Source organism: Heloderma suspectum, chromosome 9, assembly GCF_057233095.1.
Source record: "Heloderma suspectum isolate Gila_16-S chromosome 9, 16-S_ref, whole genome shotgun sequence".
NCBI lineage: Eukaryota > Metazoa > Chordata > Lepidosauria > Squamata > Helodermatidae > Heloderma > Heloderma suspectum.
In genome coordinates, this window is record NC_139466.1 from 12,428,421 (window position 1) to 12,445,695 (window position 17,275).

The 17,275-nt window shown below is 41.7% G+C and overlaps 1 protein-coding gene across 5 annotated transcripts in view; it reads left to right on the top strand.

Annotated features, from left to right (window-relative positions):
* MTM1 (myotubularin 1) overlaps positions 1-16,691 on the top strand; it is a 54,780-nt gene extending 38,089 nt beyond the window's left edge. For 3 of the 5 annotated variants that reach the window (XM_084813703.1, XM_084813701.1, XM_084813705.1), the window contains 4 exons: positions 7,080-7,172; positions 9,096-9,209; positions 9,724-9,900; positions 14,574-16,691. In XM_084813703.1, coding sequence (XP_084669829.1) covers positions 7,080-7,172; positions 9,096-9,209; positions 9,724-9,900; positions 14,574-14,738 — 549 coding nt within the window. In that variant the 3' untranslated portion in view covers positions 14,739-16,691. The remainder of the gene's footprint in view (positions 1-7,079; positions 7,173-9,095; positions 9,210-9,723; positions 9,901-14,573) is intronic. The other 2 variants (XM_084813704.1, XM_084813702.1) reach the window with 1 other exon arrangement.
* The last annotated feature ends 584 nt before the right edge of the window (positions 16,692-17,275 follow it).

The window sequence follows — 17,275 nt, forward strand, 5'->3', positions numbered from 1 at the left end:
GGCTGAGGCTGCTGCTCTAACTCTGGCGGCCATGTGCCCAGCCGGGTTTTCGTATGCACAGCAGCCAAGGGCTGGGGATCGGGGAGGGGGAGTGGTTGTTATCTGCCGGGAGTCCTTGGTCTTCACCAGACCCCCTCTTTGGGAGACCAAGGTTGCTGAGTGCATGTACTAGAAGTTGGGCCTGAAGGGCAGTCTGGGGATTCTGCTCATGTACCCCGCTACATGACTGACTCCCTGGCTGAGGTGCTTGAGGTGGTCTCTGATGTGCATGTGCAGTCCCCTAACTTATTGGTGTTGGGGGACATCAGTGTACATCCAGAGGCCATCGTCACGGGGGCACCTTGGGACTTCATGGAGACCATGGCTTCCTGGGAGCTGCACCCTATTCCAACTGGGCCCACCCATGTAGCTGGTCATGCGCTAGACCTTGTATTTGTTTCTGGAGAAGCTGGGAGTGATCTGGAATTCGGGGGTATATCTACCACCCCCTTGTCATAGTCAGATCACTGTCTGGTGACATTGGACTTCTCGGTTCCACAACCCCTCCGCAGGGGTGGAGGACCCATTAAAATGGTCCGCCCCAGGCACCTTATGGATCCGAATGGATTCCTGAATGCGCTTGGGGATTCTCTGGAGCACGCCAACAGCCACTTGGTCGAGACCCTGGTAGGTGGCTGGAATGCCGCAATCACTGGGGCATTAGATCGGGTGGCTCTGAAATGCCCTCTCCCCCTGAACAGGGCTCGGACTGCACCATGGTTCAATCTGCAGTTACAAGCTCTGAAACAGGAGGTGAGACTGCTAGAGTGCCGGAAATCTCGCTTCAGAGACGATCAGACACGGGCTAGAGCTGTATCTTCAACCTCTCATGTGGCGGTGAAGGGAGCAAAAAAGGAATATTATGCTGCCTCTATCGCATCCGCAGAGTGCTGTCCCAGGAGGCTGTCCCAAGTGGTCCAGAGCCTGGTCGGTCCAGTTGCTCCAGAACCGCTGGAGCATTCTAAGGCCTCCTGTGAGGCCTTGGCAAGGCACTTTGTGGATAAAATTGATCGGATTAGGAGTGTTATTCCGTGCACTGTGGATACAGTTAGTGCTCAAGAGGCGGTCTGTGGCAAACCGGTTTTGTGGGATCAGTTCCAGCTTCTTCCTTCTGAGGAAGTGGACAAGGTGCTTTCATCTGTAAGGCCGACCACCTGCTTACTTGATCCTTGCCCATCTTGGCTCATTATAGGCTGCAGAGAAAGATTGAGTGAGGGGATCAGGGCGGTGGTGAATGCCTCCCTTGAGGAGGGAGTGATGCTATCAGCTCTCAAGGAGGCAGTGATAAGACCGCTTTTAAAAAAGCCCTCCTTGGATCCCCAAGTTCTGAACAACTTTTGCCCAGTCTCGAATCTGCCATTTTTGGGCAAAGTGATTGAGCAAGTGGTGGCAATGCAGTTGAAGGCACACTTGGAAGAAGCCGATTATCTAGATCCATTTCAGTCGGGCTTCAGGCCTGGGCATGGGACAGAAACTTCCTCGGTCGCCTTGGTGGATGATATGAGGAGGGCTCTGGATAGGGGTGAATGCTCCTTCCTTGTTCTTGACCTCTCAGCGGCTTTTGATACCGTTGACCATGGTATCCTCTTGGACCACCTGGAGGGGTTGGGCATTGGACACATCGTATTACGGTGGTTCCGGTCCTTCCTCTCCGGCAGGTACCAGAGGGCAGCACTGGAAGAAATGGTTTCGGACCTGTGGCCACTCACTTGTGGGGTGCCACAGGGTTCCATCCTCTCCCTGATGCTATTTAACATCTGTGTGAAGCCGCTGGGGGCTATCATCAGGAGGTTTGGGGTGCGGTGTCATCAATATGCGGATGACATGCAGCTCTACCTCTCGTTCATATCTTCATCAAGGTTGGCCGTAGAATCCCTGTCCAAATGTCTGGAGACGGTGAGTGGCTGGATGGGGAGGAATAAGCTGAAGCTGAACCCTGACAAGACCGAGGTACTTTTGGTGGGAGACAAGAGGAGGTTGGGGGATGTCGACCTGGTGTTGAATGGGGTACAGCTACCCTTGAAAGACCAGGTCTGCAGCCTGGGGGTCATTTTAGACTCCCAGCTGTCCATGGAGGCTCAGGTGTCAGCTATGAGCTGGACAGTGCTGTACCAACTCCATCTGATACGGCAGCTGCGCCCCTACCTTCCTGACCATCTGCTCCCATTGGTAGTACATGCCCTGGTCTCCTCTTGTTTAGACTACTGTAATGCGCTCTACGTGGGGTTACCCTTGACGACGGTTCCGAAGCTGCAGCTGGTGCAGAACGCTGCGGCCCACCTGATTAAAGGCAGCTGCCGGTGAGATCACATCACTCCAGTGCTGAAGGAGCTGCACTGGCTACCAGTTGTTTTCTGGGCCAAATTCAAGGTGTTGGTTTTGACCTTTAAAACCCTATATAGTTACAGCCCAGGCTTTACAAGTAGCTGACGAAAGAAGGGAAGCGAAAAGCAAGGGAGAACGGGGAAGATATATCCAACTGAATGCAGAGTTCCAGAGAATAGCAAGGAGAGACAAGAAGGCCTTCTTAAATGAACAATGCAAAGAAATCGAGGAAAACAACAGAATGGGAAAGACTAGAGATCTCTTCAAGAAAATCGGAGATCTCAAGGGAACATTTTGTGCAAAGACGGGCATGATAAAGGACAAAGAAGGCAGGGACCTAACAGAAGCAGATGAGATTAAGAAGAGGTGGCAAGAATACACAGAAGAACTATACAGGAAAGATCTGGATGTCCCTGATAGCCATGATAGTGCGGTCACTGAACTTGAGCCGGACATCCTCGAGAGTGAAGTCAAGTGGGCCTTAGGAAGCATTACTAACAACAAAGCTAGCGGAGATGACAGTATTCCAGTTGAGCTATTTAAAATCCTAAAAGATGATGCTGTTAAAGTGCTGCACACAATATGCCAACAAATTTGGAACACTCAACAGTGGCCACAAGACTGGAAAAGCTCAGTTTACATTCCAATTCCAAAGAAGGGCAACGCCAAAGAGTGTTCAAACTACCGCACAGTTGTGCTCATTTCACATGCCAGCAAGGTGATGCTCAAAATCCTACAAGCTAGGCTTCAGCAGTATGTGAACCGAGAACTACCGGAAGTACAAGCTGGGTTTCGAAGAGGCAGAGGAAATAGAGTTCAAATCGCCAACATTCGCTGGATCATGGAGAAAGCAAGAGAATTCCAGAAAAACGTCTATTTCTGCTTCATTGACTACGCTAAAGCCTTTGATTGTGTGGATCACAACAAACTGTGGCAAATTCTTAAAGTGATGGGAGTACCAGACCACCTTACCTGTCTCCTGAGAAACCTGTACGAGGGTCAAGAAGCAACAGTAAGAACCAGACATGGAACACCCGAGTGGTTCAAAATTGGGAAAGGAGTATGACAAGGCTGCATATTGTCGCCCTGCTTATTTAACTTATCTGCAGAGTACATCATGAGAAACGCCGGGTTGGATGAATCAGAGGTCGGAATTAAGATTGCCGGGAGAATTATCAACAACCTCCGATATGCAGACGATACCACCCTAATGGCAGAAAGCGAAGAGGATCTCAAGAGCCTCTTGTTGAGGGTGAAAGTGGAGAGTGCAAAAGCTGGTTTGAAACTCAACATTAAAAAAACGAAGATCATGGCATCTGGCCCCATCACTAACTGGCATATCGAAGGGGAAGAAATGGAAGCAGTGACAAATTTTACTTTCTTGGGCTCAAAGATCACTGCAGACGGTGACTGTAGCCATGAAATTAAAAGACGCTTGCTCCTGGGGAGGAAAGCTATGGCAAACCTAGACAGCATAGTAAGAAGCAGAGACATCACCTTGCCGACAAAGTTCCATCTAATCAAAGCTATGGTTTTCCCAGTAGTAATGTATGGCTGTGAGAGCTGGACTATAAGGAAGGCTGAACGCCAAAGAATTGATGCTTTCGAACTGTGTTGCTGGAGAAGACTCTTACGGAGTCCCCTGGACTGCAAGGAGGTCCAGTCAGTCCATCCTAAAGGAAATCAACCCTGAGTGCTCATTGGAAGGACAGATACTAAAGCTGAAGCTGAAATATTTTGGCCACCTAATGCTAAGAGAAAACTCTCTGGAAAAGACCCTGATGCTGGGAAAGACTGAAGGCAAAAGGAGAAGGGGACGGCAGAGGATGAGATGGCTAGATAACATCACCGATGCAATGAATATGAACTTGAGCACACTCCGGGAGACAGCGCAGGACAGGAAGGCCTGGCATGCTATGGTCCAAGGGGTCACGAAGAGTCGGACACGACTGAACGACTGAACAACAACAACAACATAGTTATGGCCCAGCATATCTTAAGGAGCGCCTCCAGCCACACCAGACAGGCTGCTTAACAAGATCAGCTTTGGCTGGCCTTCTTTCTGGCCCATCAGCTAGGACAGCTAGCCTGGTGAGGACGAGGGAGAGGGCCTTCTCTGTGATGGCCCCCACTCTGTGGAACTCCTTCCCTAGGGAACTCTGCCATACCCCCTCTTTAATGAGATTCCCACGCATTAAAAACGTGGTTGTTCAGGCAGGCATTTGGGGTAGGTTAGGGTATTTTTAGAAATATGATGTTTTTAATGTAGAATGTTATTGTTTTAAACTGTCTCTATAATTGTATATCGCCCAGAGTGGCTGAGTGACTAGCCAGATGGGAGATTAATAAATTTAATACATAAAATAAATAAAGAATAACTTAGTCTGGTTCCAACCCAAATTATGAAAGGCTTCTGTAGGACCATCTCTATAGGTTAAGCTTGGTAAATAAAATGGTTTCGATAGACCTCTGTGTCACTGAATTAAATACATCACAAAGGAAAATTAGGGGAGTGTAAAGGACTTAAGGATAAAACAGGGGTAATTACTATATAGTCACAGGATTATGCCTTATGAAGAAGCAAAGAACAGTGTCCAGGATGGACTATTTCAAGACATGTCTTCATTAGTTTTCACTGTTTGGAGGTCAAAGTAATTGTAAAATGGGTGTAGCAAAATGCCAAATTATGCAGAATTCAAGGTCCTTCTGTGGAAGAGAGTAACTCAAAATTATGTCAGTATGTTATCACTCTGGAACAGTTCAAACAACAACTGAAGGTCTGCTTTGGCCCATTGCATGGAGAGATGTACTTGCGACCTCTGCTGTTCCCGTATGTTTGTGTGGGGATAGAAAAACTGCATAACCCTCAATTGATTCCCTGGGGAAAAAATCCAGAAATCAACTATGGGATTGAGGTTTTTATACATAATGCAGACATTCTTTCCCCACATGGAGCTGAGTTATTTCCAAACTCTGCTGTGAATTAGAAAGTTCCCAGTTCTAATTTCCTTTCAGTCATGAACTTGCTGGGCCGAAGCAGACCTTCAGCTATTGTCCTCCATCTGCAGTAGGAGGATCGTATCAACCTACCTCATGGGGTGTCTTTGAGCATTACTGAGATATGCATAAAGTGAGCGTGTTGAATCATCTGAACCACTGATATTATGTGTTGCATAGCATTATACGGGAAGGCAGTCGTCAGTGTTGTAGTATAATTTTAAGACATGTGTTTTTATGTTCTTTTGCATTTAATTGTGATTTAATTGTGAACTCCCTTCAGCTGCCTGTGCCTAAATGCATTTTGTAGGCTGACTGAGATTGGATTGGATATACTAAAGTTGCTCTGACACTTGGAAGACTCAGCTCAATTACAGACTCACAGTCTATATTCATACGCTTTTCCTCCAGGAATGTTTTGGTGGTGACATTTTACAGAACCTTTTGAAGTAGTATTTATCTGTGTGCAACATGGCCTGGAAAGGCATTAACCTCCCTCTTCTTATTCTTAAATTTTAAGATGCTTGCCATGCACTTCAAGCTTTAAAATATGAAAACATTAAAATGTGTTGTAAATCAGTAGAAGGATTAAAACCATATTTGCAAGAGTTGGACTGTTCCATTGCTGTTGTTGATTTAACACTGATCTAAAGAATAGTGTTTTGTGCCTAGCTATCATGTACATAAACATGATTTATCTGAGTTAGTTTCCCATTAGGCCATTAAAGCAAACTTGGACTGCAGAGCTAACTGTGTTCTTGAGCTGATTTTCCCAGACCAAAGAGGCATGGCTTTTAAATCTTTGCCTTAAGCAAAACCACATTGCTGTATAGGAGCATAACTCTGAAAATTTGGCAGCTAACTGCTGCTTCAATAATAAGCTAATGTGCCCTTTGAAAACAGCTCCAAGTCCATTTTAAAAGCCTCTGTTTGTGCCATCTAGTTTCAAGTTGTTTGGGAAATGGGGCTGACTTTGAATAAATGAGCTGTCCTATCTGGTGAATGAAGGCTGATGCTTTAGCAGTGTGTTCAAGTTTTAGAAAGTGGGAATTTTTTTTGTAGGGGGAGTTGTAGAATAGGAGTGTTTCTATGAGAATTGTTGATAATTTTCTTCTCTTTCATATTAATGTTTTCCTTATGATTTCCAACATATAAATTGGTAATACTTGTGAAATGCATTTTCCTAAACAGAATAGGCTCACCATTTATCTAATTGGGTTGTAAACTAGGAGAAAAAGCTAAGTTAGAGAACATAATCCAGTCAAAGCTATGTTCCCTAACTCGTTCTTGAAATCTAAAAGAACACAGCTTTTAATAGGGGAAATCCAAGGACACAACCCAACCCAAGTGAAGCACCTGTGAAGTCCCATTGGTTGTGCTCTTGGGTGAAGTGCCTTACTACAATAAACATTCTCTGTCTTTGGGAAAGACAAAGGACTTCATCCTGGGCTGTGCATTCTCAATTAAATTCATTAAGGAAAATCCAGCAAATCCTTACATTTGGTATGTTACCATCTTTCAATCTCTCGGCGGTGGGTGGGGGGGACAACAATGACATATAAACTAATAACAGAGAATCACAATTTGGGACATCTCCACTCATTTGGATTTTCTCAGCTCCAATATAACGAAATTTAAAAGTCAATCTTAAAGTTCTCTTGAAAGGTCAGTTATTCCTCAAACAGAGTCAAGTGAGGTTTGTATGATTTTCATTTCAGAGAATTGGTCATGGAGATAAAAATCATGCTGATGCTGACAGGTCGCCCATCTTCCTCCAGTTCATTGACTGTGTGTGGCAGATGTCTAAACAGGTAAGTTGTGTTCCCAAAAGATGGTGTAGTGACAGATTTAATCCTGCTTACTTCCCTTTGGTTTTACCCATGTAATTGTTTGGGAGTTGTCCTGTAAGTAATTTACTAATTCTGCAGAGCTACGTCCTTGCTAGAAAAAACTTAAGTTGTCTTCAATCAAGCTGGAGAAAGTAAGAGCTTTGCATCTCTCGCAACTTGTTTTCTTCCATATTATAAATAGGGCAGTGAAATTTGCAACATGATCCTATGCATGTTTACTTGCAAGTAAATCACACAGTGTAGAGTGCAATTGAGGTCAAGTGTGAATCTATTATACCACAAAATTTCTCCAAACTGTTTATACTGACAAACAATCTAGCATGAGGGGGTTGGACTCGATGGCCTTGCAGGCTCCTTCCAACCCTACTATTCTATGACTATTCTATGAAAAGCTTTCACTAATAGTCTCAAGCGCCCTCTTAAAAATGGGCAATGAGGTGGCCAGAAACATCTCCCTGGGGAGGTTATTCCATTGTCTGGATGCCATTATCAAAGAAGCTTTTTCTTTCATCTCCACTAGCCAAGCCTCTAGTTGGGAGAGCAAGAAGAGCCTGCGAAGATGAGTGAAGTCCCCAAACTAGTTCATGGAAGTTGTGATTCCTAAGGTGCCCTAAACAGCCTGGGAACAGGGTTTTAAAGACCAAAGTCAGCATCCTGAATGGCCAGTTGAACTGGACTGTCTTCAAGGGCAGTCAGAGCGAGCATTAAAATAATCCAACCTGGAAGTGACCAAAACATGTTATACTATCTGTGGCCTGGTCTAACTTCTCTAAGAAAGATACAGTTGGTGGAGCTGGTAAAAGGCACTCCTGCCACCTGCACATCGATAAGTAGAGACAGATCAAAGATTATCCCCATCAAAAACAGGATAAAAACCCCTTCCAAGTTCATCAGAATCCCTCACCAACAGTATTTCCATCTTATCTGGATTACATTTGTTCACCCTCAATTTCAAAATTGCCTCCAAATTGCTCCACTGCCTCCCCAGGCTTAAACAAGGAAAATGAGAAGTAGAGCTGGGTTAATGCACATATTGATGACACCAAAGCCCAAATCTCTGGATGACTTCACCAAAGGTTTCATGTAGATGTTAAAAGGTATCAAAATTTTCTCTATTTGTTGTCCAAGTCCTGGACACCATGGACAACTCAGAGGGAGCTTTTCAGAAGGCCTCAAGGGGCTAATTTTAAAGCTTCATTGAGTCCCTAAACTAGCCCTTAGAATCAGGAGGAAAAAAAACTTGCAAAGGAGCCAGTAGCTGCTTCATTTACTTTTTCCTTTGAAGTATTTAGCACTGTTTTGTTTTTTCCTCATGCTAGGTTGTTTGTCAGTATAAACAGTTGGAGAAATTTTGTGGTATAATAGATTCACACTTGACCTCAATTGCACTCTACACTGTGTGATTTACTTGCAAGTAAACATGCATAGGATCATGTTGCAAATTTCACTGCCCTATTCATAATATGGAAGAAAACACGTTGTGAGAGATGCAAAGCTCTTACTTTCTCCAGCTTGATTGAAGAACTTAATTTTTTTCTAGCAAGGATGTAGCTCTGCAGAATTAGTAAATTTTCTAGGATTTGTCACAGTTGTTTTCACTTCTGCTGTTCCTACTGGTTTTTCTTTGTACTATTTTTTGCTGGATTTTGTTTTATTGTTGCAGTGTTTGATACAAGCTGTTGTAAGCTGCATTGCAGAATAAGGTGAAATATAGGGTTTTTTAAGTATAACTTTGAAGCAGCATTTGAGAAGTCACTGGAGAAATGGAAGGGAAAAAAATTAAATAATTTTGGTTCTACATTCATCACTGTTGCCCCATTAAACTTTTTTTATGTTAATGGAGTATTTCTATCTTATTCTGAACTTTGTCTTCCTTGTGTCTAGTTTCCTACAGCCTTTGAATTCAATGAACAATTTTTGATTACAATTCTGGATCACTTGTATAGCTGCCGGTTTGGTACTTTCTTGTACAGCACTGACTTCATAAGAGAGAAAGAGGTGAGTTAGTGTAGTGACATGTAACATGAAAGCTGCATGTCTTCAGTAACTTACACTTTGCATAGCCAGATCTCGTAGCAAGAATGTGTGGATGAAACAAAATGGATGATAGAATGCTAGCAATAAAGTATTTTCATCATCATCCAGGATGGCTATATATTATTTCCAGTATCACAGGCAGAATGCTTCACAATACCAGTTGCTGGAGAACACAAGCAGGATTGTGCTGTAGTGCTCATGTCCTGCTTGTGGGCTTCCCATAGCCATCTGGTTGGCCACTGTGGGAGCAGATTGCTGGACTAGGTTGGCCTTTGGTCTAATCCAGCAGGATTGTGTTCTGACCTTCATTTATGTGCAATTAAAAATAAGATGCTTTTTAATGAAGATATGTGTATTGCCTCTGTGATTATACAAGATAACTGCTATGTGAAATGCAAAAGCTGCCAAGCTGAAAGCTCTTCTGTGGTGTGCCAAGTAGCTGAAAATGATTCTGACGCTTTCATTTTCTTCGCAGAAACTGAGTGAAAAAACATTGTCTCTGTGGTCCTTGATCAACAGCGCAAAATCAAAATATACAAACCCCTTTTATACTAAAGAATTGAATCGTGCTCTTTATCCTGTAGCAAGTATGCGCCACTTGGAACTTTGGGTAAATTATTATATTCGGTGGAACCCAAGGATTAGGCAACAAGTAAGCTTTTTCTTTAAGGGAACTGTTTGAAGGCTAATGTGGTGTTTGTGGCACTTTTATTTATAGATTCATAACTGTTTTTTTTTAACCAAAGTCATGAAAATATGAAGCTGCTTTATATGGAGTGAGGTCATCAGGCCATCTAGTGCAGTATTCTCTGTTGGCAGCAGCTCTCCAGAGTCCTCAAGTCATGCTAGTGAAGATCCTTTTCACTGGAGATATCTGTATGACAACCATGTGTTTTATGAAAGAGCTGTGGCTTTCTGTTACTTCTCAAAATAGGATACAACATAGTAATATTCCACTCTAAACAAAGAAAACAATTTATATTTAAAAAATAACTAATTCAGAACAATTTAACAATCCACATAAAGCAGGTGGTTACCATTTTAAAACAGTAACTCCCAACTGCTCACAAACCATCTAAAAATGAAGCATTCTAGCCCTCTAAAAGGCTGGCCAAGTAGATCCAGCAAACTTTAATGGAGGAGAGTTTCATGACTTCTTATTATCCTATCTTTCTGGATATAGATCGTTCCAAGGCAGCTTATAAGTAATAAATATATACAAAAACAAGGTGGCTTACAAGTAATAAATACAAATATATTAAAAATTGCAATAAACAGTATAAAAAGATTTTCTGTACACATGCACTTTCCTCCTCTCCCCTCTTTCTTAGGCATATAGGCAGGTAAATAGACACAGATAGCATACTGACCCACAAATCACTCCCCCTTTTCTCACATACACAGGACACATGCCATACCATACACCTATGCTCTTGTTCTCTCCATCTCACTGATGTGCGTGAATATACCAGTGTTGCCTGACACCCCAAAAGCTGACAAGCGTGGGCCTAAAAGCTGTTCTTCAACTGCAGCTGCCCCAGTCATGTTCCACCTGCTGTTGCCACTCGTCATGGTGTGAATGGGTCTGGCACTGACAAAGTCAGGTAAGGGGAAGGGAGATGGAGGCAGTATTAGCATCTCTATACATGAGTTACTGCTTCCCCTGGACTTCTCTGTCTTATATAGCCCGGTAAAGGAGGAGTGGTTGTCAATTCAAACAAGATCAGCATTCTACTTCCTCACGTGGTAAGGTGCATGGCCTTCTCTAACTTTTAATGGAGTGGCTGAGAGACAGCTAATGGACCTATTTGCCTGAAGCTAGAATAGCCTAGGAGTATACAAAGAGCAGCATTCTTCAGTAGAAAATTATTCCAATCAAGCTGTGGATTAATTAATTTTATCTAAGGTCTGACCAGCAAACCTGCAAGTTTGATTTAAAAGAATAGAGCTTTCTCCAAGTTGAGACAAAGCCAGTCACTTTAGTTTAGCAAAGATTTGCTTCTGTCACTGGATGATACACTGGATGATACACTGGTGTGTGTAGTCTGCTAGTACATTCCCTGTTGTGCTTATACTGAGACCTGGAAAAGCTGCTATTTAAAGACTGAATCCCAAACCATGCTGAATTTCTGGATGTTTATGGCATACAGGGGAGGTTTCAGTAGTTGGCTTACTTTCTTACCCATTGGACTTACCCATTGACTGAGATTGTTCATTTTAGTTTATATAAAATACTGTGTAGGCATGAAACAGTACACTTCTAGCTAGTACTGTATTTTAAGATGGCACCATTTGCAACTAATCTTAAAACATATCTACACACAATTGTGTTTGTGGGAAAGGTCTTTGGCCCAGAACCAGGAACCTTACTCAAAACTATTTCTCTTTAACCATTGGGTCTGGAAAGATTATGCCAGGGTTGTTTAACTCTCGCATAACCCATGGTGGCCAGGTTTGGATGCAATGGCAACCCCCAGTCGGGGGTTGAATATATAAAATACAGCTGCCATGTGCAGCAGCTCTAACCCTAACCATGGCTTAAACAACCCATGGTGGGCTGATTTGATTGTACAAATTGGCCCATTGGATGTTATGCTGAAGCAAGGAAACTGCCATACAAGTCACTGCTGTATCAGCTTTTTCTGCTCTAAATTTAATGTCTGAAGGGGAAACCTGTTTCTCCCCTTGAGGTAAGATGAGTGAACTTTCTCACATCTGGTACTTGCAGATCTTATTGTTTGGGAGAGTTGTGATTTCTCCCTTCAGACATTAAATCAGAAGCATGAAAACAAATGCATGAAAACTTACACCTCTGCTTTGGGGTAACACTGGAAGCCAGACATAAGCATGCTTATTTTGAAGTAAGTGCCATGGAAATGTGCTTGGGATAAGAGAATTAGAGAACTGTAGTGAAAAGTGAGTGGTCCTTTTTTCTGTCTCAGTATTGAGTCTCTGTGGGTCCTTGAGGTTGCTATTCAAGCATTTTATGTATTCCCTTGCTGGTTAACTGCTGTTTCAGAGTTGATCCACCAAGCAGAAAAAGATGGTACTCACTTGGTATTTCTTATCCTCAAGATTTGGTAGAACAGCTGGGAGCAAAAAGAGAAGAGAGCTTCTGTGTTTGACAAACACAGTCTTTGTCAGTGAGCCACTAGAAAGGAGCAGCCGTCTTCAGGCAGTGTTTTCTGTAGTGTGTTTACAGCACTCTGGGGGCTGGAAGAAAGCCAGGCTGTATTCTGTATGACTTTTAGAGTTGCAGTCACAGAAAATCTTAAATGTTTGTTTTGAAAACTTTTGTATGGATAAAAGGGAATACATTTTAGTAAATTGAAACTACAAATTAGTTTACTGGAAGAAACTTGTAAAGTTATTTGTTTTTAGCCACAGGCTGTAACAAAGTTTCAAGCAAACAATAACATTACAACAGGAAAAATTAAATATTTTAGGGCAGGTGGTATAGTACAACTCAAGAAAATGGTGGTCCAGCCTTCCTAAATGGAATTATAACAATGATAGACTACGTGCTTGATCACATTCATGTTTGTCCTTGCCTTGATGGCAAGCTGATCAAAGGAACAGGGCAGCAGAAGAGCTGTGCTGGGCTCAAGCTCTTAAGAGACCTGTGGCTGGACAGGCACCAGAAAAGCAAGGAGCTTTGGGAATTGAGATGGTTTCATGCTTTGAGAAATTTTATATGCTCTAGATTTTCTCTCTCTCTCTCTCTCTCACACACACACACACACACACACACACACACGAAACGCTGTAAGAGCATTTGTTCCTCAGTGGGAGGTTTTCTTAGTACTGTGATCTGGTGACCTAGCTCACACATGACAGCCCATTGGTTTAAAAAGTTATGAGTTGCCAGTGACGAGCAGGCGATTAACCCATGGTTTGTTGTTGGATTAACTACTGGGTTGTTTAGCCCCTAAACAACCCAGTGGTCTGGGTTGCATGTCACACTCCACAACCTATGTAGGAGCTGATCATGGGTTGTGGGGTAAAAGGGGAAGAGGCGGGTATGCTGCAGGCAATGCACCTATCCTCCGACAACCCACTGGTTGTGCAAATAGGGCTAGTGGCTGTGTTCACATTCAACTGTAAGCCAGAATTCTAGCTTAGCATAAAAAAGCTGTATACTGCTGCCCACATCCAGTTAGTCCCTGTTTGGCTCTTCCTATTAGTGTGACAGGCTAAACAAACACAAAATGGTTTGTTTTGCATGCTTTCTGAATCTGGGGTCATGGTTTGTCACATCAAAGGAACATAGGAATCTGCCTTATACTCAGTCAGACCATTGGTCCATCTAGCTCTCCAGGGTTTCAGGCAGGAATTTGCCACCCCTACCTGGAGATGCCAGGGATTGAACCTGGGACCTTCTGCATGCAAAGCATCTGCTTTACTACTGAGCTATGGCCCTTCCCTGCCATGGCCCTCCCCTTAACCCTGGTTTGCAATTCCTGACTTGTAATGGCTACAACAAACTAGGATCCTGGGTTCAGATAACATGCTAAACTGGTTTTAGTTTGCTTAGTCAGTTGCACTAGTGGGAGGAGTCAAGCTCATTCACAATAAGGCAGGATTCTCCTGAATTCTGGGTCATGGCTGTGTGTGAATATGACCAGTATTGCGGATTTAAATTAATGGAATTAGCAAATCAGCTAATACAAACACAGTCAGTACAAGGAATTTTGAACATGCTTATCTGTTTCACATGTAATGGTGGCAAATCCTGGGTTAATTAACCCAAGATTTGTTGTGGTTATGTGCCACTGCCATTTTGAATATGCAACCTCAGATCAACCCAATTAGAGATTATTTCATGACATGCAAAGCTAGACACTATGGGTTAATCATGGGTTAAAAAAACCACAGTTCAGTTTAGTTCTTAGGTTAAATGTGGGTTGCTTAACCCAAGATTAACCTATAGTGTCTGGGTTTGCATGCCATGAAATAACCTCTGATTGGGCAGATTGGAGGTTACATATTAAAAATGGTGGCAGCACACCCACAATTACGTGCAAATGGGCCCACTGAGGATCAATATATCATTGGGCTGATTTTTGAAAGGTAATACTTTTCTAATCAAGAAGCTTACTAGCAAGACATCTTAATCAAGACAGGGGGATTGTTCATTCTGGACTGTGGAGAACTAGGCTGGTTGTATTTATTTTAAGAAAGGATGCAGTAAAAATAGTGACAGCTATCAGCATATATGGTCTTAAAGACAGAGGCTTCCATTAATGTACTTAAAGTTCAGATTGTGGTGGGTCTTCAGTATATGGTCAAAATAACATATTTTTAAAACATTTTAACTTTGTCTAGCAGCCGAATCCAGTTGAACAGCGTTACATGGAGCTACTAGCACTGCGTGATGACTACATGAGGAGGCTAGAAGAACTGCAAATTACAAACAATCCCAAACTTTCCAATTCCTCCTCCTCTTCATCTTCCTCACAGATGATGTCACATGTGCAAACTCACTTTTGAAGGAGACTGGTTGGATTCTTTTCTTTGAACATTGTCATCATGAGCGGTGCTTATTCTGATGTATTGGATAAGAGGAAACACTGATGCCTTATGTAGAGCTTCTTCCTAAAATCTGACCATATAGGAGAGGATTTGAATACAAGTGGACTTTTTAAATTGATTATGTGCCTTTCAGAAACGTTTGCCTGGGAACATGTTATCAAACTAGCAGTTACAATATTTTAAAGATTTTTCTTCTTCTGCAGCATCCAAGTATATTTAACGAATGCTTTCAATAATAACCATCACCATTTTAGAGTAATATAAATTGATTTTCATCAACAGTCTCTGTCTTGCTCAAACTTAAAATTCATATTTAAGTTCATTTATTGAGCAAAGTGCCATCAAATGCCAATAAGGACTTCGCTGAATCATGTGTGGAAGCCTTTGGAGAAGAGAGCAGGAGGTAGTTATCAGAAGACACATAGTCTTGAGGAGCAATTACTGTGTGAAGTACACTTTATATAATTTCTTACAGCTTAAATAAAATTATTGCAATGGTAGCAATAAGCTATCACAACTGAAGTTTCCTTAAAAAAGATGTGCCTGTTCAGAGCAGCAGCCTTATCTTCAAAGTAGATTAATGTTCTCTTCTTGAGATGGAATATAATGGGTGTGTGTATGTAACATGTTCCCTTAATGGATTCATCTTTTATCAAATATATTAAAACAATTTACAGAAAATAGTGTGCACTGAAGAGATTTAAATTTTGTAGATCATTTGGTTTGCTGTCTTCATGTCAGCCTTCTGTTAAATTTTATAATTTGTTCCTTTCAGGAATCTTTTAAAAATGTCATGTTACAAGCACTTGTAGAGTCAGCATAAACCTTGTGACTTGATCTTTTAATTCATATTTTGCTTAGGATATAACGTTTTAAAGTGGTATTTGGTCAGTTCAGAACAACTTAAAGCATAGGATTTGTGAAGGACTGTTCATAGCTAACATGGCTTATTTTTAAAAAGTTTGGCTCTTTGAGGGTGTTTGTCTACCATTTGTAAATTATTGTATGTGTAAGTTTTGATCCACAAAATATAAAGCAACAAGGATATTATAGGATAATGTGTAAATTAAGTTTGAGTGTATGAAATAGTCTTATTTTGTAAAGTGTAAATATTTTGGGTTCTAAAGTTTAAAGTCAGAGTCCATAAATACTATAAATTTCTTAGTTTAGAGGACATTGGAATATTTTAGAAATAGTATATTTTCATTACAAGAGAAACAGAGCACATTAATACAGTAAATAGTATACTAAGAAATTTGCACTACTTCTTCAGGGATAGACTGAAGTACTAGTAAGTTCAGCTAGCTAAAGCATGATTTATTTCCACTTGATACATATCCTCTAAATTTCACATTCTCGCAATTCTTTTGTGTTCGGTATTTCATTGCACATAAATGGCCAGTTTCCCTAACGGAAAACCAATCTCAGAAATGAAATGCATAACTTGAATTACAAAAAAACTCATATTTATCCCATCAGGCTTTTCTAAATGGAAGAGTATAAAACTCTGTGACTGAAAACTATGCAGACTCTAATATAATTGCCTTTTCTTTGCTTGCAGTTTATTAACATCTTTTTTTTCAGTGCAACCTTTAAAACATTCTGCTGGTTGTATATCCACAAGAAGTGTGTGTTTCATTCTGTCGAGTGTGGATGAATTGATACTTTGCTTGTTTTTACCAAGTAAAACACTACACGTTCAACTGGGGGGTTGGGGGGGGGAGTAATGTAAAACAGATTTAAATACATTTGCCTTCTCATTATCGATTGATTCATGTTGCCGCCACCACAGGTGACTCTGTCTTGACTGGTAGAGAATGTAATGATGTTTGGAAAAGTGTAACTTGGTGGAAGTTCACTTGATTTTTTTAACACCTGCTTAAGTCATATGAAATAAAAAATGAACACTTCTTTATGCCTGTTGTTTGGGTAACTTATAATCCAGTCCTTTACATGGTTATTCAGAAGAAGGCACTATTGGTTCAGTGGGATGTACTCCCAAGTAAGTGTCCATAGGATTGCAGTCTTAATTTAAAAAGATACCTTTTTAATGAAACGGTACTGCAGAGACCTAATTCTAATTCAAAAGCCACTTTGAAGGTGGTTCAGTTTACTTCCGTGCCTGTTATGCAGGAGCTTTTAAAACAGATGAACTGACTCAGGGTTCACTGTTTTACCACTGTATTTCTCCTAGCTTTCCTTATGTGCTTATCTAACATAGCTTACAGTTAGGACAAAATCCGGAGATTTTTATTGTAAAAGTTGATCCTCCTCTAAGGCGGTTATTACCTGTCACCAGACTATTAGAATCTGGTAGATGTTTGCTTACCACTTATCAATTGTCTTGCACTCCTTCCTTGTAGAGCTAGGCTTACAGCTATCTTGCAAGCAAACCCAGTACCCTTTTCTTGCTGTAATGCTAGCAGGCACACCAAGCCTGTAACTTCAAATATTACAATATTGGCCACTCCCAGTTTAGTTAGCTGCTTACATTA